This window comes from Vidua macroura, chromosome 16 (genome assembly GCF_024509145.1).
Source record: "Vidua macroura isolate BioBank_ID:100142 chromosome 16, ASM2450914v1, whole genome shotgun sequence".
Taxonomy (NCBI): domain Eukaryota; kingdom Metazoa; phylum Chordata; class Aves; order Passeriformes; family Viduidae; genus Vidua; species Vidua macroura.
The window spans coordinates 16,143,200-16,170,567 of NC_071586.1; the positions used below are offsets into that span (position 1 = coordinate 16,143,200).

General features: G+C 60.8%; 1 protein-coding gene across 2 annotated transcripts; it reads left to right on the forward strand.

Moving 5' to 3' along the window:
- Positions 1 to 350: 350 nt before the first annotated feature.
- Positions 351 to 25,909, forward strand: CACNG3 (calcium voltage-gated channel auxiliary subunit gamma 3). Of its 2 annotated transcripts, XM_053992470.1 has the most exons (6): positions 351 to 430; positions 538 to 623; positions 1,738 to 1,931; positions 21,559 to 21,642; positions 23,231 to 23,371; positions 24,476 to 25,909. In XM_053992470.1, exons 3-6 carry the CDS (start codon positions 1,748 to 1,750, stop codon positions 24,985 to 24,987), a joined length of 921 nt encoding a protein of 306 aa, XP_053848445.1. In that variant the 5' UTR covers positions 351 to 430; positions 538 to 623; positions 1,738 to 1,747; the 3' UTR covers positions 24,988 to 25,909. The 2 variants fall into 2 exon arrangements, with proteins under 2 accessions (XP_053848445.1, XP_053848444.1); XM_053992469.1 differs by lacking the exons at positions 351 to 430; positions 538 to 623 and having other exon boundaries at positions 1,604 to 1,931.
- The last annotated feature ends 1,459 nt before the right edge of the window (positions 25,910 to 27,368 follow it).

A 27,368-nucleotide genomic window follows, 5' to 3' on the forward strand; every position in this document is an offset into this window, starting at 1 on the left:
ACACCGAGGTGTGACCTGGCAACCAACGTGTGCCTCTGCCAGTGCCACTCCCCAAAACTGAGAAGCGATAACCCCTCCTCAAAAAATGCCCAGGAAGACCCCTGTGGTGCAGGGTGGGTGCTGCTGACCCCAACCCCTGCGTCCCCATCCTCGCGCTCCTCAGAGGGCTGTGTCCCCTCCCAGCTCCGAGCTCTGCCACTCTCCAGATGGAAGCGCTGGGAAGCAGGAGCTGGTGCTGTGCGCCCAGAGAGCCTGGGCAGAGCTGCACCGCCTCCAGCCTGAGCTGGGAACCAGGCACGGGGCCCGTGGGGAAGCAGGGAATGAACCAGGGGGATCCAGAGCCAGGAGCCAGCGGGAAGCTGGGGAGGGAGCACGGCGGGGCAGCAATCAGCGCGCCCTGCCTGGGGAGCAGCACAAACGGTGATTGCAGGTTGAGGAGCTACTTAATTTTCGCATTCTTAATTTCTCACTACCTTCATAATTCTCTGTTTGCCTTTTTGGAGTAAATAACTAGTATTTCCATGTGAGTGCATGCAGATGAGGGCTGGGGAAGCACACGGCACCGTGTAAATCACTCGCTTTCCCGTCTCACCGTGGCCCTTACAGGACCGTGAATTCCAGAGGTAAGTGTATTCTAGGGCTTGTTGGAAAGGTCGCATGAGTCATGGGCTCATCACCCGGCTGAGGGATGTTTCAGGGAGATGAGGAGGCAGCGGAGAGGGAGAGGGCAGGGGGATTAACTGCTGGGAATGGTGCAGGAGTGGCTTGTGGGTACGAGGGATGTTCAGGCTGAGCCAGCTCCTGCGCAAGGGATAAACACCGGGTTGCCGGGGCAGGGAGAGCTCCGTGTCAGCGTGAGCAGGTGCTGTGCCCTCCCTGGGGTCCGCTGTGTGGGTGTGTGGCCCCCAGCCCCTTGTCCCAGCGCCACCGGTGCCCGGTAGCGGTGCAGCAGCTCAGGCACCGAGCAGACTGAGCTGGGGGGACTCAGGGAACCGAGCGGCCCCATGCCGGGGCTGGTGCGGGTGGGTGACTGTCCCTGGGCGGTACTGGCACTTCGAGGGGACTTCCACCCGCTCCATGTCCCAGGACAGCCCCGGTCCGGTCCCAGAATCCCGGTGATCCCCGAGGCGGTCTCGGTCCCCCGGTCCCCGCTCAGTCCCGGCACCCAGCGGAGGGATCCCCCCGCCCAGTCCGGGTTTTCTTGTAGGGTCTCTCGCCCCTTCTCCCGTGGCAGTCCCGATCCCAGCATCCCGGGGTGGGGTTCCCGGGGCAGTCACGGTCCCGGTCCCCGCCCAGTCCCGGCACCCCGCGGTGGGTTTCCCGTCCCGGTCCCCGTCCCCCCGGTGCCGGTCGCCGTCCCCGCCGCCGGCCGGTCGGAGCGGGCGGGGGGCGGTGTCCCGGCGGCGCAGCCCCCCGCGGGTCCCGCCCCCCGCTGCCCCCCGCCCCCGCCGCCCCCCGCCGCTGCCTTGGCCGGGCGGCGCGGGGGAGGCGCCGGGAGAGGCGGCGGGAGCGCACGGCGGAGCCGCTCCGCCGGGCTGGGCTGCTGCGCTCCGCGGGCTGCGCTCGGGCCATGCCTGCCGGGCTCCCCGGGGCCGGGCCGCCCCGCTCCGCGCCGCCGCGGGGGCCCGGCTCTCCGCCGGCCGCGGGGGCATGAGGCGGCGGGCGGCGGGCGGCGGCGCCGGCCCTTCCCCTGCGAGCCGCCGCCGGAGGATGAAGCAGCATGAGGATGTGTGACAGAGGCGTCCAGATGCTCGTCACCACGGTGGGAGCCTTCGCAGCCTTCAGCCTGATGACCATCGCCGTGGGCACTGACTACTGGCTCTACTCGCGCGGCGTGTGCAGGACTAAGTCCATGAGCGACAACGACACGAGCCGCAAGAACGAGGAGGTGATGACCCACTCGGGGCTCTGGAGGACGTGCTGCCTGGAAGGTACCGACCCCCGCGGCCCCAAAACTTCGGGGGAAGGGTTGCATCGCGGGACCCCCCACCCCAGATCCGGGCCCCCGGCGAGCGGCGCATCCCCCGGCCATCCGAGCATCCCCCGGCCCGGCGGCCCCGCCGCTCCCCGCTGCCGCCTTCCGCACCCCTCCCCGGGCACTCGCGGCGGCACCGAGGTGGAAGCTCGGGGGGGCCGCTCCTGGCGGGGCGCGGGGGCCGGGGGGAGCGGGTCTGCGGCTCCCCCCGTGCTGGGGACCGGCGCTGGCGGCGGCAGACGCGCTGTGTCCTCCCGGGGAGCTCCGGGCTGAGGGGCCACAGGTCCCTCTCCTGATCAGGAATGCGGGAGTGAGAGGCCCGCGGCTGCTGCCCCTCTCCGAGGCTCCGCCGGCCCCTCGTCCCTGTCACCGGGGGGCACTCACCGCGCCCGGCGGTTTCATCACCGAGCCCCAGCTCCAGCGCCAGCCCTTTCCCTGTGGGCAGCACAGCGGGGCAGGCTGGGCTGCCGCTGCCCCGGCGCAGCTCGTCCCCACGGCTGGGCAGTCCCACAGCGGGGCTGCCCCACCACGGCTGCCCCACGGCCGAGCTCCCGCCTGCCCGGCCTCGCCGCTTCGCCCCGCTGCTTCCCTCCCGCAGCAGCGCCTGCCTGGCGAGGCCCCAGCAGCTGCCGCCCTCCTGCAGCACAGGCCACAATTTGGGGCAGGTCTGCCCCAGAGCTGCTGGTCGAGGTGTCTCTGAGCACCCACAGGCTGTGGTTAAAGATGAGCTTGAACAGAGCCAGGTGCTGGTACCTGCGCAGCTAAAAATGGCCGATGGCATCACCCTGGGCCCTAACTTTGGCAGCGAGTGGCAGCAGCGGGTGTCCTGTGTGCTCAGGAGAACCTGCCCCACTGCCCTGTGGGGCCCTGGCCGTGTCAGACCGCCCCAGCCCCGGAGCGACCCCTCCATGGCGGGGGCAGGCGAGGCACGGCGCTGAGCTGCTCCTCCACGTTGGAAAGTTCTCGGTGAGTCACGGCCACGGATGCAGAAATACCCTGTCTGCTCCTGGTGCTCGGTCCTAAACCCCGTGAAGTCAGTCAGAGCTTTCTTATTGATTCGAGGAGGGTTTGGATCATGCTCTAATTTCATAATAAATAATTTGAGATAATCTGTCTCCCCTCTTGGGCTAAGGGGGCCAAGGAGCCAGGGATGTGCAAGATGGGATCACTGGAGGCATGAGTAATATCCAAAATTCTTTGGTTTGCTACCTGTATTTTTTTCCCAGCCAATGTTTTATGTTTCCCTCACTGTGATCAATCACTGCTTTGGAAGGAGCCAGAGAGGCCCCGCTGCCCTGGGCACAGCTCACTCGGGAAAGGGCCTGGCAGTGCCATGGCAGAGCTCGGAGCTGGATCCCAGCCCTCCACCCTGTGCCTGGGCACGGGGCTGGGCACGGATGGGCTCAGCACTCCCTGTTCCACATCCTACCCCGCGAAGGTGCCCCGAGAGCTGCGGGAGTGGGAGTGGGGGTGGGAGTGGAGCCGTGCGGGCTCGGTCCGTACCTGCGGCACCCCCGGGGCCTCGTGCGGGGCGCGGGCTCCGTCACCCCGGCGTGGCTGCGGGTGGCAGCGGGGCTGCGGCGCCCCGCCAGGGACAGGGAGGGTCCCAGCCGGTGCCCGGGGGGAGCATACGGGGCTGTGACGGTGCTGGGGGACGTGCTGGGGCTGCTTATCACCTTCCTGAATTCTGCAGGAGAAGGCGCCTGGCAGGCTGTTAACCAGCGCGGCGCTGGCGAAGGAAAACTTCCCCCCGCCGAGCTGCGCAGGGCTCAGGAGCCGGTGCGGGGGAAGGACCGTGCTGGGGCGGGGGCTGAGCAGCCCCGCAGCCGGGGCAGCGCTGGGGGCAGAGCCCCGCTGCCGTTCCGTGGCAGGTGCAGCGTGATTCCCGCTGCAGGGCCTTGCTGCGCGCCGCTTTCTGTGCGCTCGCTGCGTCGGGCTTGAAGCGGGGACAGAGGCTTCATCCCCGCGCCGGGACCGAGCACGGTCTGTCGCAGGGGCCGCTTTCTCCTGCCGCGCACAAACGCTCTCAGCACCCAGCAGAGCTCCCTGCCCCTCGGGAGCCGCCTCAGCCGCGCACTTTCCGCCGCCAGCGGGGGCCGGACGCGTGTGACGGGGGAGGAATCGCGCGTGGAGCCCCCGCGGCTCCGGCCGGGCGAGCGGGGCTCAGCGCGGAGCTGCCCGACGTGAGCGCCGGCTCCGAGCATCCCCGGCGGCCCCGGCGCAGCGCCTGCGTGGGAGCCACGCACCACGTGAGCGTCACAAGCCCTTCGGCGAGAGCGGATAAACGCTGAATGGAGCCGCCGCAGACCCGCGGAGAGCCACCCACACTGGGAAACACAAATTAGCGGTTGACTCAATAGCTGGAGCCCAGGCAGGTGTTTCCAGCCTGCTGGGCCGCGAGAGTCTGCTTGGAATCGCTGCCTTTGGATCCTTGGTTATCGCTTTTATGTGAACGCTCGGCAGGTGTCCCCTGTGTGTCCAGCTCAGGTGTGACCGGCGCTGGTCGGTGTGTGTCCCCTGTGGCCGTTCCAGTGTCACTCGTTGTCCCGTGTGCCTGCTGTGTCGGCTCAGAAGGGAGGGAAGCACACGGTGCCTTGGGGAGAGAGCTGAAGTTGAGAAATAGCTGCTTAGGCTAGTGGTGTTTTCAAGAAAGTAACAGAACTTTGGTTTTCATCAAACTTAATTAAATGCAGCATCATTAAACGCAGCATCATTAAATGCAGGGAGGCTCCGTGTCCTCCCCGCTGCGTGGTGTAGATTGGGACTGGCTCCATGGCATCATGCGGATCTGAACAGGCAGAAGGAGCAGGAGGATCTGGCCAAGGCTGCTCAAAATACCATATTTTAAGGCGATGTGGTACTTTTCCTTTCCTCCTTCATTTCCCTCATCAGAATAAAGTGCTCTGTCATTTCTGGAGGAGGCCAAGCGTTGCTCTGCCTGCCTCCCTCACAGAGGATGCTCAGCATCCTGCATTCCTCTGGGGTGGGATGTGGGGTGTTTTGCAGGGGACACAGACATCTTGTGTCTCAGAGCTGTCCTTCGGCTGAGCTCTCCCCCTTGGGCCCATCCTGGCCCCTCCAGTGTCCCCCACAGCAGCTCCAGCACAGCCTTTGCCAGCCAGCAGTCCCTCCCTGCGGAGCCTGGGGAGCTTTCAGGGCTGCTCTTTTGGGATGATCCTGTCTGGATTTACATGCAACATTGCAGGTACTACCAGCTGACCCCACAGCCCTCAGGACCCTGCCCAGTCCTTTCTGCACCTGACCTGCAGCTCCTGCAGCTCAGTGGTGGGTGGATGGTCACTCCTGGAGGCTGCGCCCATCACGAGGGTGATCAGCTGTGCCCCTGGGCCGGGGGTTCCACTGGAGAGCTCAGGAGCTCCTCCAACTCCCCTTGAGCAGAAGAAATAATCTCTGCTACCCGGCTCTCCTGTAGCCACGTGGGCTGTCTGTCCATGTTCCGCCTGCTGTGAGTCTGGCTGCACACTGAGGTCACTGAGCCCCTCACAGGGAGTCCCCAGGGGGGTGGGACCCCCAGCCCATCCAGTGGGACTGAGCAGCCTCTCCTACCCCCAGCTGGAACTTGCTCTCCTGGTTCCTCACTCCTAATCCTTGGAGCTGGCTCTATGGAGATGGCCATGGCTGAATGAGCCCAAGGTACCGAGCTGCCCAAATCTGCCTGACCCACCTCCCTCATCCATCAATATTCCCATCATTCTTTTCTCTGCCGTTTCCCTGGTTTACTCCCAATTATTTCATGTTTTATTCAATACTCTCAATGAAGCTGTTGCCGTAGCTCAGCGCTGTCCTTGTCACAGGTGATCCCGTGCAGGAGCATCCCTTGGATGGAGGGACTGTCCCTGTGAGCTCCCAGCCCCGTTCATAAAGCACTGCTGGTTCTGCATAATACGGGTCTTGAACTTCTTCAGGAGAGCTAAATCAAATACCCTGTGGAACCCTTAAATGTATTATGCTACTGATTTCCTTTATCAACTGAATTTGTAACTATATCAGGAAAAAATTTTGAAGTTTGATAAATCTGTTTTCCAAGAGGCTGTTTGACATTTGCCTCCTCCTCTGTTCCCACCTCTGCTAACCCATGGGCAGTGCTGGGGACACAGCTCCTGCCACTGCCCGTCGCATCACTCCTGGCACTAAACCAGCTTCTCCCTTCTTCTAGAAATTCAACAGAATGCCAAGGTTTATTAAAATCCATTTTAGATCTTCAGAAGCCTTCTCAGCCCATTCTCTGAATGCTCCTGGGAGGAAGTTCTCTAGTCCTCCCCATTCCATGTTTACACTTTGCAGTCACTGTTCAGCATCCCCCCAGCTCCTGCCAGAATCCGGGAGCCTGTTTGTCTCCAAGTACAGAACAGAAGTATCTGATGAATAAATAAGCATGTGTCACTTCTGCTCCGTGACTGACAGTTACACTGTCATGATCCAGTCATGGTTTACACCGTCAGGGAAGCTCCTTCCAACACAATGACAGAACTCCTCCTTGTTTTGCCTTGACCTTTCAGTTGCAGATTTATTTTATCTGATCCCATCAGCTTGTGCCATCAGCCACTTGTGTGTGGCCTGCTACTTCCCATATCAAAGTCCCCGATGTTTAATTCTTTAATTCAGTTTCCCATTCCCCCTTTCCAGTGGGCCCGGCAGGGGTGTGAGGTGCAGGAAAGGACCTGCCCTTGCTCCTGAGTTTCCATTTTCCCTGCTGGCCTTGTCCGTGGCTGGTTTTGGCTCTGCTGAGCTGAGCTGGGTCGCAGTGAAGGCGTTAAATCGGGCTGGAAGGCGCTGCCCTGGCTGGGCACCAGCTCTTCCCCCGCCTCCAGCTCCTCTCAGCCCTCTGAGTGAGGCCAAGCAGAGAATTTCCCCAAGGTGACAGCAAGATTGTTTCTGTTAGAAAGTTATTATCTTTAATTTTTAAAAGCGCCAAGCAAATGTCCCTGAGATTGCAATCACCCATGATGGAGCACTTTTTCTCGCTACTCATTACGGGCAGGTATTTAAGGAGCTGCTCATCCTGTTCCTCTGTCTGGTCAGTGTCTGTGATAGATTCTCATCACCACCCCAACGTGCCACTTCTCAGCAGTGCCCGGTCCAGCTCGGTGCCAGTGCTGGTGGTGGGGCTGCCAGGCTGCCCCACGACCACGCTGACCACCCTGCCCAGCAGCCCAGCACCCCTGGCACGGCTCCCCACAATGACCCCAGCCGTGGCTCTGCCCGGGGGTGCCACAAGGAGACCCCAGGGATGGCAGCTGTGGGGCAGGGGGGCACAGATGGGGACTGGCAGCGTGGGCTGGAGGGGGTGGAGGGGGGCAGGGCTGGTCTGTGCAGCCAGGCAGGTTTGGGGGTGGTGGGAAGGGTGTTTGCTCTTTGTTTCCTGAGGGCTGGGACGTGCTGCGATTTCCTGTGCGATGGAGATAAAGGATGTGGTGGAGGCACCTAAGGAGAGGTGAGGGATGAAGGTGGAGAGGGACAGTTACCTGTTTGAGACTGCCTGATGGGATTACCAGCGAGACTCCCCATCAGGACAGCCTGGAGCAGGGACAGCCCAGCCCTGGCACTGCTGTCACACAGCCCTGGGCACGGGGCTCTGCGAGGGGTCACGTCCAACACCCAGGCACAGCCTTGGGTTTAGGGAATCCCTGAGCCTCGCCTTGGTGGAGGATGTGTTGGATAAAAGTGAATTACTGTCCTCTAATGGAGATGGAAATGAGGCCGGCTGGACCCTCAGGCTGCTCCAGAGCCATGTTCTTGTGGCACATGGCCAAATGCCACGAGTCATAAGAATCCTTCTGGGCACAGAGGGTCTCGTGCCCCTGCCAGCTGGCACCGTGGCTCCGAGCAGCCGTGCCTGCAGCTCCAGGGCTGGCTGGAGAGTGTCCGGGGAGGAGCTGTGCCTCAGCTCGCTGCCACCAGCTCTGCTTCGAGCAGAGGGTGCAAAATTCACCCTGCTGGGATGCTGCGGTGTTTTCTGGGCAAAAAATCCTGACTTGTGGGGCGGGTTAAAGAGCCGGTTCCCTCACTGCCTGCGAGCAGCACGTGATGAGTAAAACGCTGTGAACAGCTCAGAAACAGGCATTTTACTGCTGCATAGGCGTGGTGCAGAGCCTGTCATCGCCGGAGCTGTTCCCGTGTAATAGAGGTGGAAGGCTGAATTTGAATGAGGCTCAAGTGGTTTTTTTCCCATGCAAGGTCACTGGCTCCACGCCGGCTGTAAATAATTAGGGATGGCTGCCGAAGGCTGCGAGCCCCGGCGCTGGGGGCTGCGGGCAGCTGTGGTGTGGGGAGGGTGCCCCACGGACGGGTGCGGGATCCTCGCGTTCCCAGCGAGGTGGGGACTGGCCGGGAGGCGCCCGCGATGACGTTTGCTGGAGCAGCCGGGGAGCGATGCCCGGCTCCACTGCCAAGAGCTGCGTGGCCTTTGGTAAATCCCCTCTCTCAGCATGAGTGTTGCCTTTTGAAAGGTGAAGCCAGGTGGATTCAGCAGTGCTCGCCTCCCAGGCTTCGGGGAAGTCCCCCCGCAGCGTGCCCGCTGGCCCGCTGGCACAGCCCCCTGGCACAGCCCCAGGCACTGCTCAGGGGACAGGCCAGGTGTGAGGACAGACCCTCTGCTGAGGTGAGGCAGCCGAGCATTAATCTCGCTCAGTGCTCCTCGCCTCTCCGTGGTTCCTGTTCACATGGGTTTCACCATGGATTTTTAATGAACACAGTGTGCGCTTCACAAATAGACGGTAACCTCCTTTTTCGGGAAAATCAAAACTGCTCTGAAATGTATATAAATGCACTGATCCGTAGGTGGGGGGGGGTTGCCGGGTTGCTGCCGAGGGTCCCACTCGGCAGGGGGGCTCTCCGTGCCTCACCTGCTGACAGGTGCGGCTGGCAGCTGCCGGGCATCCGCTGCCCTTAACGGCGGCGCCGGCCGCGGCCGGGGCTGGGGCAGCTCCAGGGGAAAGGTGCCCCCCGTGCCTGAGCGCCTGCAAAGTGCCCGCGGGGAGGTGGGGAGGACGTGAGGAGGGGTCCTGCCCGCCGCCCACTCCCTTTCCAGAAAGGCTGCCCAGCTTTCCAGCTGGGCTCCGGCACCTCCAGCCCGCTTCACTCTTGGGAGTGGCCCTCGGAAGGAGATGCCCTGAAGCTGCTGGACGCATTTTGGGTCAGTGCTCGGTGTGGAGTTGGGGAGGGGGGCTTTCACGCCTCTCCTGAGGGCTCCCGGCTGGGTTTGCTGTGGCTGATGGGCTCCGCTCCGGAGGTTTTGGGAAGCTTCCCTCGGGGTGAGGAGCCGGGAGCCGCTTGCCCCGCGCAGTCCCACGCGGGCCGTGAGGAGCCGCGGCTCGCTGGGGGAGTGCAGCAGCTCCAGATAAGGGCTCTGATTAAGAAGACATCCGCTGTGATAAGGAATGACAGTGCCGGGGTGACAGCGGGTGGCTCTCCCTCGGCGTGTGCGTGCTGACAGCTCTGCGGCGGGGAGGAGGCTCCGCAGGCTGTGCGGGGAGGGGCAGGGGCTGCGTCCCGCACCGGGACCTGTTACACAAGCCCTGGGAAACACCGCCTGGCCCGGCTCTGGGCCAGCCCGGGGCTGCTGCGGAACGTTCTCATTCCACACTGCTGGGATTTCCCAGCCTTCCACCTGCAACAGGTATTGAAGTGTCTCCGGGATGAATCGTCCAGGCCAGGCCATGCTGCGTGCTTTGAGCTGTCCTGTGTCTTTGGGTCCCTTCCAAACAATTCAGGGGTCCTAGGATCCTGTGATCCCTTGCCCGGAGGAGGAGAAGTGGAGGGGCCTCTTGCAGAAGGCTCTTGGTCCCTTTTGGATGTGTCAGGACCCCTGGGCTCGCTCAGCCCCTGGGCATTGCAGGGATCCCTCACTCTGAGGTGAGAGGCTGGGCACATCAGGGTTTTTCACAGTCATGGCAGGAGGAGGGATGGTGCCTGCTGAGCAGGCGATAGGGTGTGATGATTTCCTCAGACAGTGCCTGTTTCTTATCTCCTGACACCACAGCGTAAAGACAAATCTCGTGCTGCTGGGCAGCAGAGGGAGGCTGAGCTGCTCCTGAGCCAGGTCCCTGGGAATGGTGCTGTTTAATCATACGGCCCCGTGGGAATGCCAGGGTGGCAGGAAGGGCAGTGGGCAGGTTTGGGAGCAGGTCAGTCCCTGGTGCCATCCTGTCACCCTCCCTGGGGCTCTGTGTGTTTGCTGCTTGCCAAGTGCTTTGTATTGAAGGAGGAGAATTGAGGTGGTCAGGAGCCAGGGGGTGGGGACAGGGACAAGGGGGGACATGTGACCTCCCAGCCTTTCTGGGGGATGCTGGGCACTCATGGGGATGCTGGCATGGGTGATACATCCTGAGGGACTTGGGCAGTAGTGAGCAGTGACAAAGGTGGCGTTTGAGGTTGACATTTGTGTTCATGCCTGTTGAATGGTCACATTTCCAATTTCACTGGTGTTTTGGTAATTGTCCCCTAATTATACCTTTAATCTCAGTTTGTGCCTGGAATCACAAGGGGAAGGGAGAGCACCCCAGAGAGACTACTGACAAACAATGGCCCTTTTGAGGTGTGCCTGATTTAATTTACTAAAATCAGCCTTGGCTTGTGCTGCTGGCATTGTCATCAAGCAGCTCGTGTCCTGAACTTGCCTGGTCCCAGAGACGGCACCTCCAGCCCCTCTGGGCTCCCTCCTAACACGGAACAGGAACACCTCAGGCCAGGCCAGTGATGCTCAGCTGGGTGTTCAACACCAGCTTCTTGCAGCTGTGTGTGACACCTCAGCATCCCTGAGAACATCGCACAGCGCCATCGAGAGCATTGCGAGGGGCTGCGCCTTCCCTGGGCTGCTGCCCGCCTGGGAAAGGTCACTGTCACCTGCCGAGGCACACTGTGACCTCCCGGCAGCTGTCCCCGCTGCCAGCCCGGCTGTGTGTCCCGGCCAGCTGGGACAGTCGTTCCTGCCGGGATGCTCGGCATCCGTGCCAAATCCTCCATTTGCCGGAGCAGCCTGGCTCAGCCCCGCAGCCTTTTCGCGGCGCAGCAGCTGTGCCACCCGGCCGGGCCGCTCCAGATGGGCACGGGCTGATGCCCTGCCCGCCCCGCCTGCTCCGGGGGCTGCGACCGGCCCAGGGGCTCCTTCTCCCGTGCTGGGAGAATCTCTTGTCGCTCCTCAGCACGCTCCAGCCAGGGATGAACGTGCTCTCTGCGCGTCAGCCTCCGGCCTTCTCTGCAGCGTGAGAGGCTGAAGGATCGGAGCGATCGCGCTTGCACAGGAAGCAGGAGGGCTGCAGCGGGGTGTGAGACCCCAGCCGGGGAGCAGCGGGAGCCGGGGCTGCTGCTTCTGTCCCCCGTCAGCGGCACAGGGACCCCGCGAGGGCAGCGGGGCTGGGGGAGGTGGTGTGCGCATGGAAATATTATGGGCGTATGGTAACATTAAATCTACTCTGCCTCTTGCTCCAGCCTGCCTCAATTCCCACTGCTGCCGCCCCCCATTAGCCTGCAGCAGCTCCCGGGAGCTCAGCCCGTCCCCGCGGGGCCGATGCCGCCGGCTGAGCTCCGGTGCATCCCCGCAGCCGGGGCCGTGCGGCTGCGCTGCCAGCCCCGGCTCACCGCGGCTGAGGTGCGAGACGGCCGCGCCTCCGCCTCCCCCCGGAGCCCCGTCTGCCGGCACCGCGCTCGGCGGGGCCCCGGGGGACACCGGGCTGCGGGACTGCGGTGACGGAACGGCCCCGTGCCCGCTGCAGCGTGCGGGGCCGCGGTCGTGGTGCCATCGGGTCTGCGGGAGCTGCTGTCCATGGCGCAGCCCGCATGCTGCGGTGCGTGTGACACCGTCCGTGCCGCCCACTGAGGGCCTCGGGGACAGCTCTGTGCCTTAGGCAGGGGCTGCTCAGGGCACACGAGCTCAGTCACTCTCTAGAGATCACTTGCGACGTCAGTTCGAGCCGATCTCCCCTTCGGGATGAAGGGAAGCCTTCCACGGAGCAGGAGAAGCAGAAGGTCCCAGCAGCAGGCAGGAGCGGCTCTGGGCGGGGGCTCGGCCCCGCTGTGACAGCAGCGTCACCTCCCGCGCAGAGCCTGTTCCAGGGCTGCGAAATCCCCGGCTCCAGCTGAGCACCCAAAGCGAGCAGATGCTCGCGATCTGCATCTCTCCAGTGCTCCCCTACCCGTCCCTAAGTTGGGGAGAGCAGAATCATGGAACTGTGGGATGGTTTGGGTTGGAAGGGGCCTTCAAGATATTCAGTGCCACCCTCTGCGGTGGGCAGGGACACTCCCACTGTCCCAGGCTGCTCCGAGCCCTGTCCAGCCTGGCCTTGGGCACTCCCAGGATCCAGGGGCAGCCACAGCTGCTCTGGGCTCCCTGTGCCAGGGCCTGCCCGCCCTCCCAGGGAAGGATTTCTTCCATAAATCTAATCTAAGCCTCCCCTCTGTCAGTGTGAAACCATTCCCCCTGTCCTGTCATTCCTTGCCCTTGTCCATAGTCCCTCTCCAGCTCTCCTCAGGGCTGCTCTCCATCCATCCATCCATCCATCCATCCATCCATCCATCCATCCATCCTCCATCCATCCACCCATCCATCCATCCAGGGAATTCTCCAGCTGCTGGAGCATCATCCCGAGAGCAGGAGGGTGCCCTCAGTGATAAGCAGGTGGAGCTGCTGGGCTGCAGCTGGGGCAGAGCCATCAAGGGCTGCTGCAGGCACGGCCCTCCCTGCAGGGATGTGTGCTGTGGGCTGAGGGCAACGCCGCGGGCCCTGGGCTCGACCCAGAGCTGAAAACAGGGGAGCAAAGCCACAGGGGCAGCCCCAGGTAAGTGCCAGGGCCGGTGGAATTCCTGCTGTCCTCGGGACTGCTGGCAGAGCAACATCTGGCTGCAGAGCAGTGGGATGGGCTCTCTCTGTGATTTAATGCAGAAGAGGAGGATGGAAAGCCTTGGGTGAGTTTCACATCTTCCTCCTCTTCCCCTCAGAGCTCTCGTTGGCTCCTGAAGGGCAGAGCCATGGGGAGCTGGGGCTGTTTGGTGTTTGGAATGGCAGGGCCACATGGACCTGGGGTTGTTTAAAAGCTCAAATTTTTTCTAGCAAAGGATTTTGTGCTTTGAGGTTTGGGAAGCTGGGGAAGGTGAGGCTGTTTAATGGCCAAGGTGATGGTGTCAGTGGCTCAGGGACCACGAAGCAGCTTGCCCAGCTCTGAGCCGAGTGGAGCAGCTTTGTAGCCAGGAGCAGGGTCCTGCTGCCTGGGCCGGAGGGTGCAGCGTGGGCAGGGACATCACAGCCTCAGACAGAGGAGTCCCATGGGCTGCCTGAGGCAGGGCAGTGTTTCAGGGGCCTGGAGCAGCTGGCTGCTGTGTGCTGGGGGCTTTTGGTGCTCTGAAATCCCAAAGTGGCGTGTGAGGGACGAGATGCACCCTCCCCTGTCACTGCCCAGGCAGGGAGGCTGCTGCCGGTGCAGTAGTGCCAAGGTGTTCCCAAACAGGGAACAGGGAGAATATGGAATGCCATGGGAGTGGCTCTGGGTCTCTGGGCAGCTCAAAAGGGCAGCTTTTGTTTCTTGGACGGAGGAGACGAGGTTGGCGTCGCTCACTGGTTCACCAGCAAAGTTCTCTCCTGATGCTCCGTCTGCAGGAGAGTTCCTTCTTGTTCTCCAAAAAAAGCCAGGAGTGAAACTATGGTGCTACTCCTGAATATCGCTTTCCCCATCTGGGCCGTTGGAGCCGCTCCCCGGGGCTGCTTCCCTCCCGCAGATGGTGAGGAGGCGGCGCTGCCTCCGGCAGGCAGGAGCTAAATCCGGCCGGGCTGGCTGCGCTCGGAGCCGCCGGGGCCGGACCCGAGCCGCAGCCCCGGCCAGGGGAGCCGGGAGAGCCGGGAGGAGGGCGGGGAGCTGCGGGATGCCAGCACCTCCCTCCCACACCGGCAGCACAATGCCCACTGCATTCCCTGCAGTAAATAGGCCGTGATGGATCGAGGCCCTTTTAACACATCAGCTGAAAACTTCAAATATTTATACCAGGAAGATGTGACAGAAGTATAGATATATTTTAAAAAAGGCAGGTGCTGGAGTGGCAGTCATGTATTTGAACTTCAAATACTTGCCTTCAAATCTATGCTATAAAAGAGGAAGAACGTAATAAATTTAATATCACTTTTTCAGGGAAAACAACCTGCCGAGCCTCCTCCCAGGCTAAATGTGCTTTAAAGATTGACTGTGCAGCTGTAATAACTATTGATGAACTGTAAACATGAAAAGATCTCCCTGCTCCCGGCCTGTCAGGAGCATTAGGGTGGAAATGCTCTGTGCTCCGCTCTGGCATGACTCACCGAGGCCTCGGCAAATGTGTTTATTTGTAAAGATCCTTATTTCAGAAATAGTGACCTTTTTAATGCCTCGTGCAGCGAGCTCAGAAATTCGAAATTGCCTTCTGGCGACTGGCTCGTTGCGCTGCAGCTCTGACAGTGCTTTTCATGGCCATTTACATATTTTTAGCCTGGATATTCTGCACTGTGGGGCTCCTTTGCAGAAGGATTTTCTGTTTGCAGCCCTGGGCCTGCAGTGCTGGGCTGAGGTCAGGCTGTGCTGAGGGCATGGAGGGGCTCACTGCCCACCGGGCTCCTCCAGCACCTCCCGAGCCTCTGCCCAGAGCCCCCTCTCTATGGGATGGAGTTGGTAACATCTCCTTCAAACAGGGACTGTGGTGTTGATCGTGAATTTAAGCAGCTGCTTCTCCTTGAAATAGGGAATATTAAGGGTGGGCAGGCCCTGGCACAGGTGCCCAGAGCAGGTGTGGCTGCCCCTGGATCCCTGGCAGTGCCAAGGCCTGGCTGGACAGGGTTTGGACTGGGACAGTGGGAGGTGTCCCTGCCATGGCAGGGGTGGCACTGGGTGGGCTGTGAGGTCCCTTCCAGCCCAGGCCACTCTGGAATCCTGTGATGATGCCATGAACCAGGCTGCTGTGCACCAGGATGTCCCTGCTGGCCCTCGCTCTGACCCTCACCTGCCGTCTCTGCTGTCACTGTCACTGCCCCAGCCTGTGACAGTGTGCCCACGCACCAAAGCGAGTGTGAGCAGTGGCCGTGTCGCCCTGTGCCCGTGGCCTGCCCCTCGTTCCGAGTCCCTGCCTGTGCCCCCAGCGCCGGGCCAGGGGCTGCGGGGTGGGCAGAGCGGCGCCTCAGCCCCTCCGCCCTGCCCGGAGCAGCATTCCACACGGCTGGCACGGCTCAGCCCGGCCCTCCCGCCCTCGCCGGGCCCGGGATGAGAGTGAGCTGCGTGCGAAACGCCGTGCTGGGATCAGTTATTTAACATTTCTGGCCTGTGACTAACGCTGCCGCGTTGTTTGGCGGCGGGCGGTGGCACTGCTCCTTTCTGCTGCTGCTGCTCATCCCAGTGTGCTGGGGAAGGACGTTCTGAGGCTTTTCTGCTGCTTCTTCGAGCCTCTATCAGCGCCCTACAATTCCAACTTGCTGATTTATATTCAGAGTTATGAATATCTCCTTTCTTCTCTTTGTTGGGCCTGTTTTTATTTTTATAGCTGTTTGCTTATTAGCCAGGCAGTTTCTAAACCAATGCAAACTCCCGTCATGGTGATGAGTTTTCGGGCAAAACACTCTTAAATCATTCTCTGTACACAGTTGTGCTTTTATGCTTAAATCCATTCTCCTAAGTGATTTGGCTTATAATTGTTTTCTGCTCTGTGAACTGACCTCTCAAAGCACCAGGAGTCCGTGCTGGTGCCTCGGACTTGCCTCTGTGTGCCCATAAGAAGCATAATCAAGCCATGATTGCTTGGACCTGAGCAGCAACTAGTTTTTAATTCTGTGATCCATTCCCCTTCAGCTGTCAACACGGAGTCGAAAATAGCACTCCCCTGTGCTGGATGCCACGCTTCACAGCTATGAAATTGTCATTTATAGGTTTTTAGAAATTCAGAGGACATTTTAATACCGGTGAAGTGAAACCTCCAGCTCCCCATCACAATGCAGCTTCTCTCCTCCTTGGTATAAATAGGTGCTTAAGCAGCCTGGGGATGATCCAGCCTCTGCCGAGCTCGGGCTGGGAGCAGACACCCGAGCACCCACACCCACAGATTCCCTTTGTCTGGATTTCTGGCAGCTTGTTGCATCAGAGGATCCAGGTTTTACACCCCTGACTCTTGGTTTTCCCCCTGGTCCTGGCTGGGCAGATTTTGTCCCCAGTGTTCTGGACGTGGAACTTGTGCGTCAAACTCGCTCCTACAAACGAGTGTCTGGATCTGTCTGTTAATTATCCAGCTGGATAATGGGATCATGGAATCATCAATGGTTTGGGTTGGAAGAGACCCTGAAGACCAGGCACTCATACCAGGGTTGGGCTGGGAGCTTCTTCCAGCTCTAGCCAGCCCTCGGAGGGTGGAAAGGGGAGGAGGGGGATGAGCCCAAGCCCCCTTTGCCAAACGGGCACAGAGCTCCCACCCTGCAGGACAGACCCCCTTCCCCACACCCTGCTAGAGAAGGATGTGGGATCAGGAATCTCCCAGAGCTGAGCTGACCACCCCTGTTACCTTCAGCCAGAGGAGAGGCTGGAGGGCAAACCCTTCCCAGAAGTCATCCATCAACCCAAGTAAATCTAAAATGTTCATTAAACAGGGAGAGCGGGATCCTGCTCTGGCTGCACGGGGGGAGGTCCTGGTGCCCCGGGCTCTGGGAGGCTCAGCTGGGCCAGGCCTCCTGCCCTGCCCCATCTCTTACCATCAATGTCTCCAAGCAGGCAAACAAACCAAAGATTTTTTTTTTCAAAGATTTTTTTTTTTTAATAATTGCCAGAATTGTATTAATTTAAACAGATAAACTCAATCAGTGAAGCTCATTAATTTCTAGCACACGGCTTATTTACGCCAATTCCGGCTGCTCCAGCACTCATTGCGCTCTCATAGGAATGTCAATTACCTTTTAAAATAAAAATCAATGTTTATCCACTGTTAAAGATAAAACATGAAATGATTTCCTTAGACATGCTGATGAGTGCTCTCCTCCCCAGCACGATGCCAGCACTCCTGGCATTGGCAGCTGCTGCCCATTGCCACGTGCCACGGCGGGGACAGCAGAGAAGGGGCCACCAGAAGCCCTGCACTCACCTCAGCCCCTGCTCCTGCCTACCCCACCCCAGCATCTTCCCAGGAGTGTGGTGTTTTCCTGCCATGAGCTCCAGCAGTGTGGAAGGACAGAGGGAGGAAGGTTGGGAGGATACAGGGAGGAAGGAAGCTCAGGAGAGCGTGGGGGGAGCCCCTGGAAGCAGCTCCAGAGTGTTACCTGATTACTTTTCTAATGAGGAAAAATGAGAAAACCCTCAGAGCAAAGGGCTGGAAATTACCCATCAGCTGCAAACTTTTTTTTTTTCCCTCCTCTATTATTCAGAATTGTTTTGCTTTTCTGAACTGCCTTGTGTAGGTTGCACCAACCCCACAGATTCCAGAATGGGAGATGATGAGTCACTGTCAAAATGTAGATTTTTTTTCCCCCTTTTTTTTTCCCGTTTAGCACTGCTGAGGCAGTGAAGTCCCTGAGCCACGCGCCGATCACTGGCACCTCGCGGGCTGGCGCTGGCAGGAGCTCCCAGCCCACCCGTGGTGTGAGTGCCAAGCTGTGCTCGCCGTGTCCCCCGTGGGGATGCCCATCCCGGGCATCTCCTGCTCTCCACACGCCACCAGCCCCGGGGGCTCTCAGGCTCTGTCCCCCTGCCAGGGGTGTGCTCGCGCTGGCCTCCGCTCGGCCGCCGCAGCCACCTCTGCTGCCTCCTCGCTCCCACGTTCCTTTCATCTGACTTGGGTTTTTTCCACTGGTGGGGGTTTTTTTAATACATAAAACCGGGAAAAAATGTCCTTCGGAACAGGCGTATCTGTGTAGGTGCCTCTGCTCAGGCACAAGCCACCACCGCAGAGAGGGGGAGAGGGTGTGAAATGCAGACGGAGCCAGATCCCACCCGAAGCGCCGGGGGAGCTGGTGTGGGGCTGCTGGGCCGACGGGATGTGCTGCGGGACAGCTCAGTCCTGCCGAGGAGGAGGAGGAGGATTCCTCCCACTGCCAGGTGTTGAGGAGCCCAGCACCCACCCCAGCAGCAGCGGGGCTGGGGGCTCGGGGTCTCGCCTTCCTTCGGCCGCTCGCCGGCGGGCTCGGGGCCAGCACGTGTGTGTGAGGTGGCGGTGGCAGTAACGGTCTGAGGGGTCACAGAGCTGCTGGGATGGCAAGGACAGGTCCCCTGGCTCCCCAGGGCTTCCCTGGCCTGGTGGAGAGCAGCCCTGGTCCTCAGCTCCAGCAGCAGCTGCAGGGGGGCTGCTCAGCACTGCGGATCAGGGGCTGTAGCCACCCCACCAGCCTTCTCTGATGCTCTTCTAAGCTGCTGTGTGTCTCTGAACTCAGTGTTGAAAATCTGGTGATGCAGGAGGCAAACAATGTGCTGGGGGGTGGCTGAGACCCCCCCCCCCCCAGCCTTCCCCAGGGCCACAGGAGCTGCTCGGTGCCACCCACTGAGCCCTGTGCAGTGGCCACTGAGTGCTGGCCATGGCTAACACAGACCCAAAACCCCGGAGCTCTGCAGTCTCACACCAGGGACCTTGTGCAAAGAGCCTCAGGATGCCTTGCAGAGCCTGGAGCTGGGGAAGGGAAGGAATATGGATGAATTTCTCTCCATCTCTCCAAGCATCTGGGAGGTGGGTGGGAGGTAAAAAAAGATGAGCCCTGAAGTTTTAATTCCTTGGAGATATTTAGGTATCTTGCTCTTGTTACTCAGGGAGTGCAGAGCCTGAGCATCTCTGGGATGGTGCAGCAGGCTCCTTCCTACCCCAGCACTCCCCAGCTCAGCGCCGACCTCTGGTTCTCCAAAATATTAATTTTCAGAGAACTTAGACCATAATGACCCGTCACTGCCCTCAGATGGATTCAGTGTAACACAGTGGCTTTAGGAAGGCCATTACTGGAAACCACAACCTGGGAGATAACTCACTTGGATTTATCAGGAGGAGCAGAGAGCTGAGGGCTGGAATGTGACCTTGGCTCCTGGCTGAGCCACTACGAGGGCAGCAAGGAATTTTGTTCTCATTTAAGAGTGGTCTCAGCTCATCCTCCTCCTTTGCACACACCAGTAGCACCCAGAATGGTCCCTGGAAAACCATTCCACCAGATGAAAAGTAATGAGATTTTAACACCCTAACTGGAGCTCTTTAGTCTTCTGGCTCGTCGGGCTGGGATCGATATTCTTGGCTGTATTTCCACCACCACAACCGTATTTCCCTCACAGGCCCCTCCCCGTCCCCCCAGGCCTCCCTGGGGAGAGGGGCTCTGAGAGGAAAACAACCTGAGATCAAATCAATTAATTGCCTCTGCGTGCGCCGATGAAGGCGGTGCGGGAGCTCAGCGGCACCGCGGAGAGCAGGAGCCTGCCCGGGGCTGGGGGCTGCTCTGGGGCTCTCCCGGCGCGGGGCTGAGCGGATCGAAGGATAACGCGGGGTGCAAGCGGCCCTGCGGGACGGGAGGGAGGGCAGGGCAGGGCAGGGGTGCCCGCACGGACCTGCGGCCGCTGAGTGTGGAGTACGAGCTCATCGCTGCTCAGCGAAGCCCCGTGCCACCCAGCCAAAGGCAGGGCTCGCTGCGCAGCCTGGGGCCGCCGCGCAGGGACAGCGACAGCGACAGGGACAGCGACAGGGACAGGGACAGGGACAGCCTGCGGGCGCCCCGCGGCCCCATTGCTGCGAGACACAGAAAGCCCTGGAAGGTTTCCCAGCTGGAGGGGATTCCCTGGATTGAGTGAGACCATCACATGGAGAGTTTGAGCTGCAGCTGGGGGAGGCTGGGGCACAGCGTGGCTGGACCTGCTCTGCTCCTGCCGGGGTGTGCGGCAGGGCGGAGGGTGAGCAGAGAGTGAGCAGAGAGTGAGCAGGGAGGTGGCAGCTGCCTGATGGCACCGACTGGTGGCAGAGCCGGGGCTGCCGACGCTGACCCCTCCTGCTGAAGGAGGGGAGAGGCAGCTCTGGTTCCTGCCCGGGGGGCTCAGGGCCGGCTCTCGGGGCTCCCAGCACAGCCCTGCTGCCCAGAACCAGCTGCTGCCGGGCTGGGCTCTGGCAGGGAGCTGTGGCGATGAGCCAAGCTGGCTAACTGGGATTCACACCAATAGGGAGAGGAAATGACTGAGATCCACCACCGAGACAGCGAGTGGGGAGCGGGTACCAACCCGGGGATGAGTCCAGCCCGGGGCTGTGACTCAGGCTCCCAGCACGCAGCCAGGCGCAGGCACGGCCAGCGGCTGGGAAAGGGCTCGGGAGGAGGCTGCGATGCGCTGGAAGCAGCAGCCTGGCGTTCTCCGGGCCGGGGAGGAGCCCGACTGCGGCAGCAGCCCCCAGCCCAGCCCGTCCGCGGAGCACGGGCCGTGCCCGGGGCTGTGCCAGCTCTCGGTGCCCAGCTGGGTGCTGGGGAGGCGTTAGCAGGGGCTGCGAGTGCCCAGAGCCGGTTCCAGAGCCAGGGCACGTCCCCCGGTGTCCCTTAGCCAGGCCCGGCGGAGCCGCCCCGGCCGTCCCTGGGGACGGGGACCTGGTGGCTGAGGATGGGACACGCGGCCCCGCTGCCGCGGCGGCTGCGTCCCCAGCCAGGACCCTGAGCGGCTCCCCCATCCGTCCCTGGAGCCATTTCCAGCCGCAGCTCCCAGGGGCAGGGCTCCCTCCCTGGGGGGCTCCTTGGAGGTCAGAGGGGCCTTTTTGGGATCGCAGCCCTGTTGTGGTGCGCGCTCGGAGGCTGAAGTTGTGTGTCAGGTGGCTCAGCATTGCCATGACGACGAGCATCAGCTGGTGAACAGGGGGAGTAAAGGAGACAAAACAGATGTCAGAGTGTGAGTGGGTGCTGTGGGGCCGGGGCTGCCCCCTGCCCCGGGCTGCGGGCGTGTTGCTCTGCCCGTGCCTGCCGTGCCGGGGCTCCGTGGCTGCAGCCCCGCTCTGGCAGTGCCTGGTGCCTGCAGAGCGAAGGGACACTCTGCGGGGGCAGCTCTGGGGCAGAGCCTGCTGGCTCTGGCTACCGGGAGCAGGTGGGCGGAGGCCCAGAGCTAGGAGGAGGAGGAGGAGGAGGCTGGGGGCTGTGCTGTGGAGCTGGTGTCCTCACCGTGCCCAGTGCATCCCCTTCTCCCACAGTTCCCAAAGCAACGGGATTGTCCCTCGGATGCTGCGTCTCCCTCTGGATGACAGCTTGCCTCCTCCAGAGCTTCACCTTCAGGCTTTAGCTGATGCCTGTCGTGCTGCTCAGCGCCCCCAGCACAGCCTGGGAGCGTGCAGGACACCCTGGGGGTTGGCTCGTGCTGTCTGGAGCCCTGGTCCCTGGTGACATGTCCTCCAGGTGCCATGGCAGAGGGGACAGAGCCAGCATGACCCGAGCACGTGCTCTAGAGCCGGGATGCTGAGGGGGCTGCCCTTCTTCTGGGGAGATGCTGCAGTTCCTGCCACCCTCCCTGCCCCTTGCTGCTCCCGAGCAGTCCCACACTGTGCCTCAGTGTCCCCACTTAGAGCATGAAGGCCCTCGGGCTGCTGCACACCCTGGCCTCAGAACCCAGCACAGGGTTCTGAGCATTTCCTGGCTTGTGTCTCCCCAGGAACCTTCCGAGGAGTGTGCAAGAAAATCGACCACTTCCCTGAGGATGCAGACTACGAGCAAGACACGGCCGAGTATCTCCTCCGTGAGTCTGCTCCCCCGTGGCACACATCCCCTGGGCCCCTCACCCAGCAGGGCAGCCCCTCCCTGTCCCCTGGCATCCCCCAGCAGCAGGCTGAGGGCTCACGGCCCCCCAGGCTCCCCGTGCAGCCTCGGGGACCCTCTGGGTTACCCGAGCGTGGCCGTGGCACGCCGCAGTGCCACATGGCACACTGGCCTGGCTCCTGCCGTCCCCACGGCCAGTCCCAGCAGCTGCTGCCCAGCCTGAGTGTCCTGGTGCCCCCGTGGGGGACTGGGAGCCGCAGGTCCCAGGTGCAGCCCCACAGGGACACGTCTCCACCTCCGTGCTGGTGTCCCTCTCCCCGAGCCTCCAGCCGGGCTTGCTGGGAGGTGCCAGGTGCTCTGCCCTGGCAGCCAAGCACAGGGACACAGAGGGAGCTGAACTGGCAGATTTCCTGGGAAAAGAGTGTCCTCCTGTCTCAGGGGCCAGCAGCGCTCCGGGGCAGAACCCCAGGCTTTCACACAGCATCGCAGAATGGCCCAGGTTGGAAGGGACCTTAAAGCCCAGCCCAATCCACTTTCCTACATGGATCAGCTTCCAAAATGACAGTAGAGAGTAATGAATGCAGCAGATCACTACCTGCTGCACCAAAAACACTCTGTGCCTTGGCTTGGGCTCTCATCCCTCAAATAGGGCCGCTATTAAAGCAGAGGAATACAGAGAAGCTCCATTAAAATTCCACTCCTGGGGCTTTAAAATAGACTTTTTACTTTAAATGTGAGAGGGGGTGGGAGAACTTCAGCACTAATCTACTAAAACTGCAAAGCCATTTCATTAAACTCCCTCTCCTCTCCACTGGGTGAGCAGAGATGTGGAAATTTGAGAGTTCAGAGCAACAACTGGAGGAGCAGCAGCTGGGTCAGTCGGGGGGCTGGGGCTGAGCACCAGGCCCTGGGCACAGGGCCCTTCTCCCAGGATCCCTTCCAGCCCCAGCAGCTGAGGGAAGGCCCGGGGCTGCTGCGTGCCCCTGCTGCCTCTGTTGTTGTTTGGAAATGCAGAGCTTGGGGTGAGCCCTCAGCAGTCTGGCACACACGTGTGGCTCTGCATGTCGGGGGTGTCATTTGTGTCCAGCCTCTGTCACGGTGCCTGGCACATGCTCACACTGAGGGGACAGTGTCCCTTGTCTGCAGGGCCACCCTCACCAGCCTTGGGACTGCCCATGTTTTCCTTGAAAGAGGGGAAATTTAGGTGAGGTATAAAGAAGGAATCCCTTCCCTGGGAGGAGCAGGCCCTGGCACAGGTTCCCAGAGAAGCTGTGGCTGCCCCTGGATCCCTGGAAATGTCCAAGGCCAGGCTGGACGGGTCTTGGATCCAGCTGGGACAGTGGAAGGTGTCCCTGCCCATGGCAGGAGGTGGGACTGGATGGTTTGAAGGTCCTTTCCAACCCAAACCATTCCAGAGTTCCATGACAAGCAGAGGATGCCTGGTGGGGACCAGTGCTGGGTCTCCCCATCCATCCTGGCAGCACAGGGGGTGCCCTTGCACGGGTCCCTCCCAGGTGCTGGTGCCGGGGGTGCCGGGGGCTGATGCTGCCCCTCTCCCGGTCCCACAGGTGCCGTGAGGGCGTCCAGCATCTTCCCCATCCTCAGCGTGGGGCTGCTGTTCTTCGGGGGCCTGTGCGTGGCCGCCAGCGAGTTCTACAAGAGCAAACACAACGTCATCCTCAGCGCCGGCATCTTCTTCGTCTCTGCAGGTAGGAGCTGCCCGGGGGGCTCCTCCAGCCTGGGGGCACACGGGGGAGCAGGGCTGGCGTGTGGCTCCCCCCAGGCTGCCAGCACAGAGAGATTCTGAGGTTTGAGAGCTGTTCCAGCCCTCTGGGACAACCCCCACAGAAGGGAAAAACCATCAGGGGTCTCTGGCCGTGGTCCCTATGCCAGACAGGGCTTCAGGTGCCCCCCTGCCCTGCCTCGAGCAGAGCCCTCGTGGGGGCATGGCCCAGGATGGCTCCCCAAGTGCAGCCATTCCCCTGGGGGTTGCCAAACCCTGGGACAGGGACTGGGGGCTCTGCCCTCCAGTCACTGGGCACTGTGCCAGCAGCAGCAGGACCAGGCAGAGGGGCTGCCACATGGAAATCACTCTCTGGAGAGGCTGTTCCTGCTGGATTACTCATTTCTCTGTGCTGTTCCCCAACGCTTCCCCTGATTATCGCGTGACAATGTCTTTGTCTCAAGGAACCGCTCTATTTTGTGTTTTTCTTCTCCCCACAAAAAGACAAATGACTCTTCCTCCTTGGCTGGCAGGAGCTGCTGATGCAGATGAGAAAACAGCAGAGAGAACATAATCGATTCATTAAGTAAATCTGGGAATGCACCAGCCTCTCCCCAGCCTGCAGCACAGCCCCACTGGCTGCTGGCAGGGCACAGGCTACCCCTGTCCCAAACAAAGCCTCAGAACTCCACCAGAAATGGAAAGAGACAGAGCCATTCCAGCTTCCCTGTGCTCCCAGGGCCATTGCGACCTGACTTCATGCTGGGGGGATCCCCCTGTACCCCTCAGGCTGGCTCTGCTGCTGCATGACACCAGCCAGGCTCCTCATTCACTGCTCAGCAAAGCAAAGCACAAGCGGCTCCTGAAATGTCCCTCTTCTAGAGAAAACAGTGGTTATTCCTCCTTCCTGGGAATATACAGGAATAAGGGATTGTAAGGGAATATCAGGGTGTCCTGGGAGATCGGCAGAGGTCTGCAAGGGGGTTTGGTCCAAGCGTGCTGGCAGAGGGTTGGTGCCCCGTGGGGACACGTCCCCCCCATCCACTCCTGCCACTCAGGTGAGCGCCTGTCCCGCTTGTCCCCCCTGCAGGTCTCAGCAACATCATCGGGATCATAGTCTACATCTCGGCCAACGCGGGGGACCCGGGCCAGAGCGACTCCAAGAAGAGCTACTCCTACGGCTGGTCCTTCTACTTCGGGGCGCTGTCCTTCATCATCGCCGAGATGGTGGGGGTGATCGCCGTGCACATGTACATCGAGAAGCACCGCCAGATCCGCGCCAGGTCCCACTCGGAGCTGCTGAAGAGGTCGGCCTTCACCCGCCTGCCCCCCTACAGGTACCGCTTCCGCCGGCGGTCCAGCTCCCGCTCCACCGAGCCCCGCTCCCGGGACATGTCGCCCATCAGCAAAGGGTTCAGCACCATCCCCTCCACCGACATCTCCATGTTCACCCTCTCCAGGGATCCCTCCAAGGTTACCATGGGGACGCTGCTCAACTCGGAGCGGGACCACGGTTTTTTACAGGTCCATAACTCCATCCCCAAAGAGTTCAAGGAGTCTTTGCACAACAACCCGGCCAACAGACGAACCACGCCGGTCTGAGGCGGGCTGGGCCGTGGGCAGGCTGCATGGCATCACCCTCGTGACGGTGTAACCTGTGAAACCCCGTTTTTAAGGACAAACCCGGAGGCTCCCCGTGCCCCTGCCCGTGGGGCTGGTTTTTCACTCCTGAAATGCCACTGGCCGGGCCAGGCCGCTGCGCCTGCGGTGGGAGCGGGACCCCGGCGGGGAGGGGACAGGGCCGTGCTGGGACCCCGGCCCCGGCGCCCTGCGGACTGAGCGGGCTCCAACCCCCCGGGACAGCGGCTTCCCGAGGTCTCCATCGTTCGTGTGATCATAACCGCAGTGTTCCCATAGCTGTGTGTCCATGGAAATGCTGGCGATAGCCCTGTCCGTGAGAACCCTTAACCCGGTAGTTACATTTCGGTGGAATCGCCTGGAAGTCCGGAGCTGGAAGCACTGAGCTAGTGCCGGAGCGATGCTTGTGTTCCGAACCCCTTTCCCTGTCGTGCTGGATGGAGTGCTCGGGCTGGGTTCCTCTATGGCGTTTCGTGCATGCATTAAATAGCTTGGAATTCAATTTTGTCATGTCGGGTTGGAAGAAACATCCTTTTGCAATTTTCTGTGGTCTCGAAAGGGCTTATTTCCTTCCCCCCTTCCCCCTTTCCCTCCTTCCCTCCCTCCCTCCTTCCCTCCTTCCTTCGAAAGGACTCAGGAGCAGAATTACTCCAGTGACTGGTAGCAAGTATCCAGCGTTCAATTCACCTCTAACGTTGCAAGAAAATGAATTACTTCCCTGCAGTTGGTACACACGCAGTCAGAGATGACTGTCTGGGCACAGCCGAGGGGCAACGCGCGACCGTGGCGCTGCGGGAGCGGCTGCAGCCGCGCCGATGGGGCGTGATTCCCTCATGGCTGGGAGATCCACGAGAAAAACAATAAAATGGTCCAGTTTGGCAAGTTCCTTGGCTGAGTAGGTCACACTGACCCTGCAGCGGGCACTGGAGAGCGGCGCAGCGTGGCCGGCAGGGAGGAGGGAGGTCAGGCTGGGACTGCCAGGGAGCGCGGAGCAGGCGGGGTTCGGCTCTGAACTCCCCCACTGGAGCAGAGCTCGTCGAAGCGGAGGCAGTTTTGAAGCAGTTGGTCCGCGGTGATGTGTCACTTATTGAAATCTTATTTAACCTTCTGACGGCAGTGGCAGATTCCCACAGGGTCCCCGGGGCTGCTCGGGGCCGGCGGGGCTCTCGTTCACTCGGCTCTCGCAGAAGAGGAACATCTGGTGTGCAGAGTGCGAGCCTGAGCAGCCTCGGCCTGGGTCTGCTGCCCAAAGTCAGCACAGCCTAGTCCTGCCTGGGAATAATGGACAGGCCGCTGCGAAACCTGGCACGGGAGCTCTGCTGGAGTGAAACCCTCCCCACAAACAGCCTCAGCCAGGGCTGCACTTTCTTCACAGAATCACAGAATGCTTTGGGGTGGAAGGGACCTTAAAGCTCATATCATTCCATGGGCAGAAATGACACCTTCCACCATCCCAGGCTGCTCCAAGCCCCGTCCAGCCTGGCCTTGGGCACTGCCAGGGATCCAGGGGCAGCCACAGCTGCTCTGGGCACCCTGTGCCAGGGCCTGCCCGCCCTCACAGGCAGAATTTCAACTCCCTCGCCCTTATTTGCTACTGTTGCAAAGGGGGTTTGTTCGAGAAGGCTGATTCAGATGCTAATTAAGCCTCTTAATTGCCGTAGTTGCTGATTGCATGTGTTAAAAACAGTCAAAGGAGAGTTGCACCCCCATCTTAGGGCAATATTTAAAAGTAAAGCAGTGAAAGGGCTGGCAGTGCTAAACACGGAGTAGAATGGAGTGGAATAGCTCAGTTGGAAGGGACCTACGATGCCCGTCTCCAACTTCCCGAGCAATGGGTTTTGATTGTGGCTGACCAAAAGCTAAACCAGGGCCTTTAGGGCACAGCCCAAATCCCCTTTCAGCCCAGCCCGGGGCTCTGAGCACCCTGGGGGCACGGGAAGGCTGCGGTGCCGCGCCGGAGCCGCAGTGCCGGGCTGTTTGTTTGCCTTGATGGAGGCAGGGCGGGCAGTGATTGAAGGTGTTTACTGCCACGTGTAATATCTTCCCTTTGTGCCGATGTCTTTCCCCTGGAAGAGAAAATCAATACCCAGGCTAAATCTGGAGGCTTCAATATTTCTCAGAGAAGTGCAAATCAATATGGATCTCTTAACAAGTTTAATTTCAATACCTGAAAGTGCACATTCTACCCATTTCCTGACCTTTCCAATCCCCGGGGGAGGAGGATTAAAAAGATTTGTTCAAATTCAACGAATTGAATCAGCAAATGCCCCATTAGCTTGTTTTCTTTCCGCCAGACCTTGATAAACAGTATGATAGCCCATCGTCTACGCGCGGCTGCCAGCGCG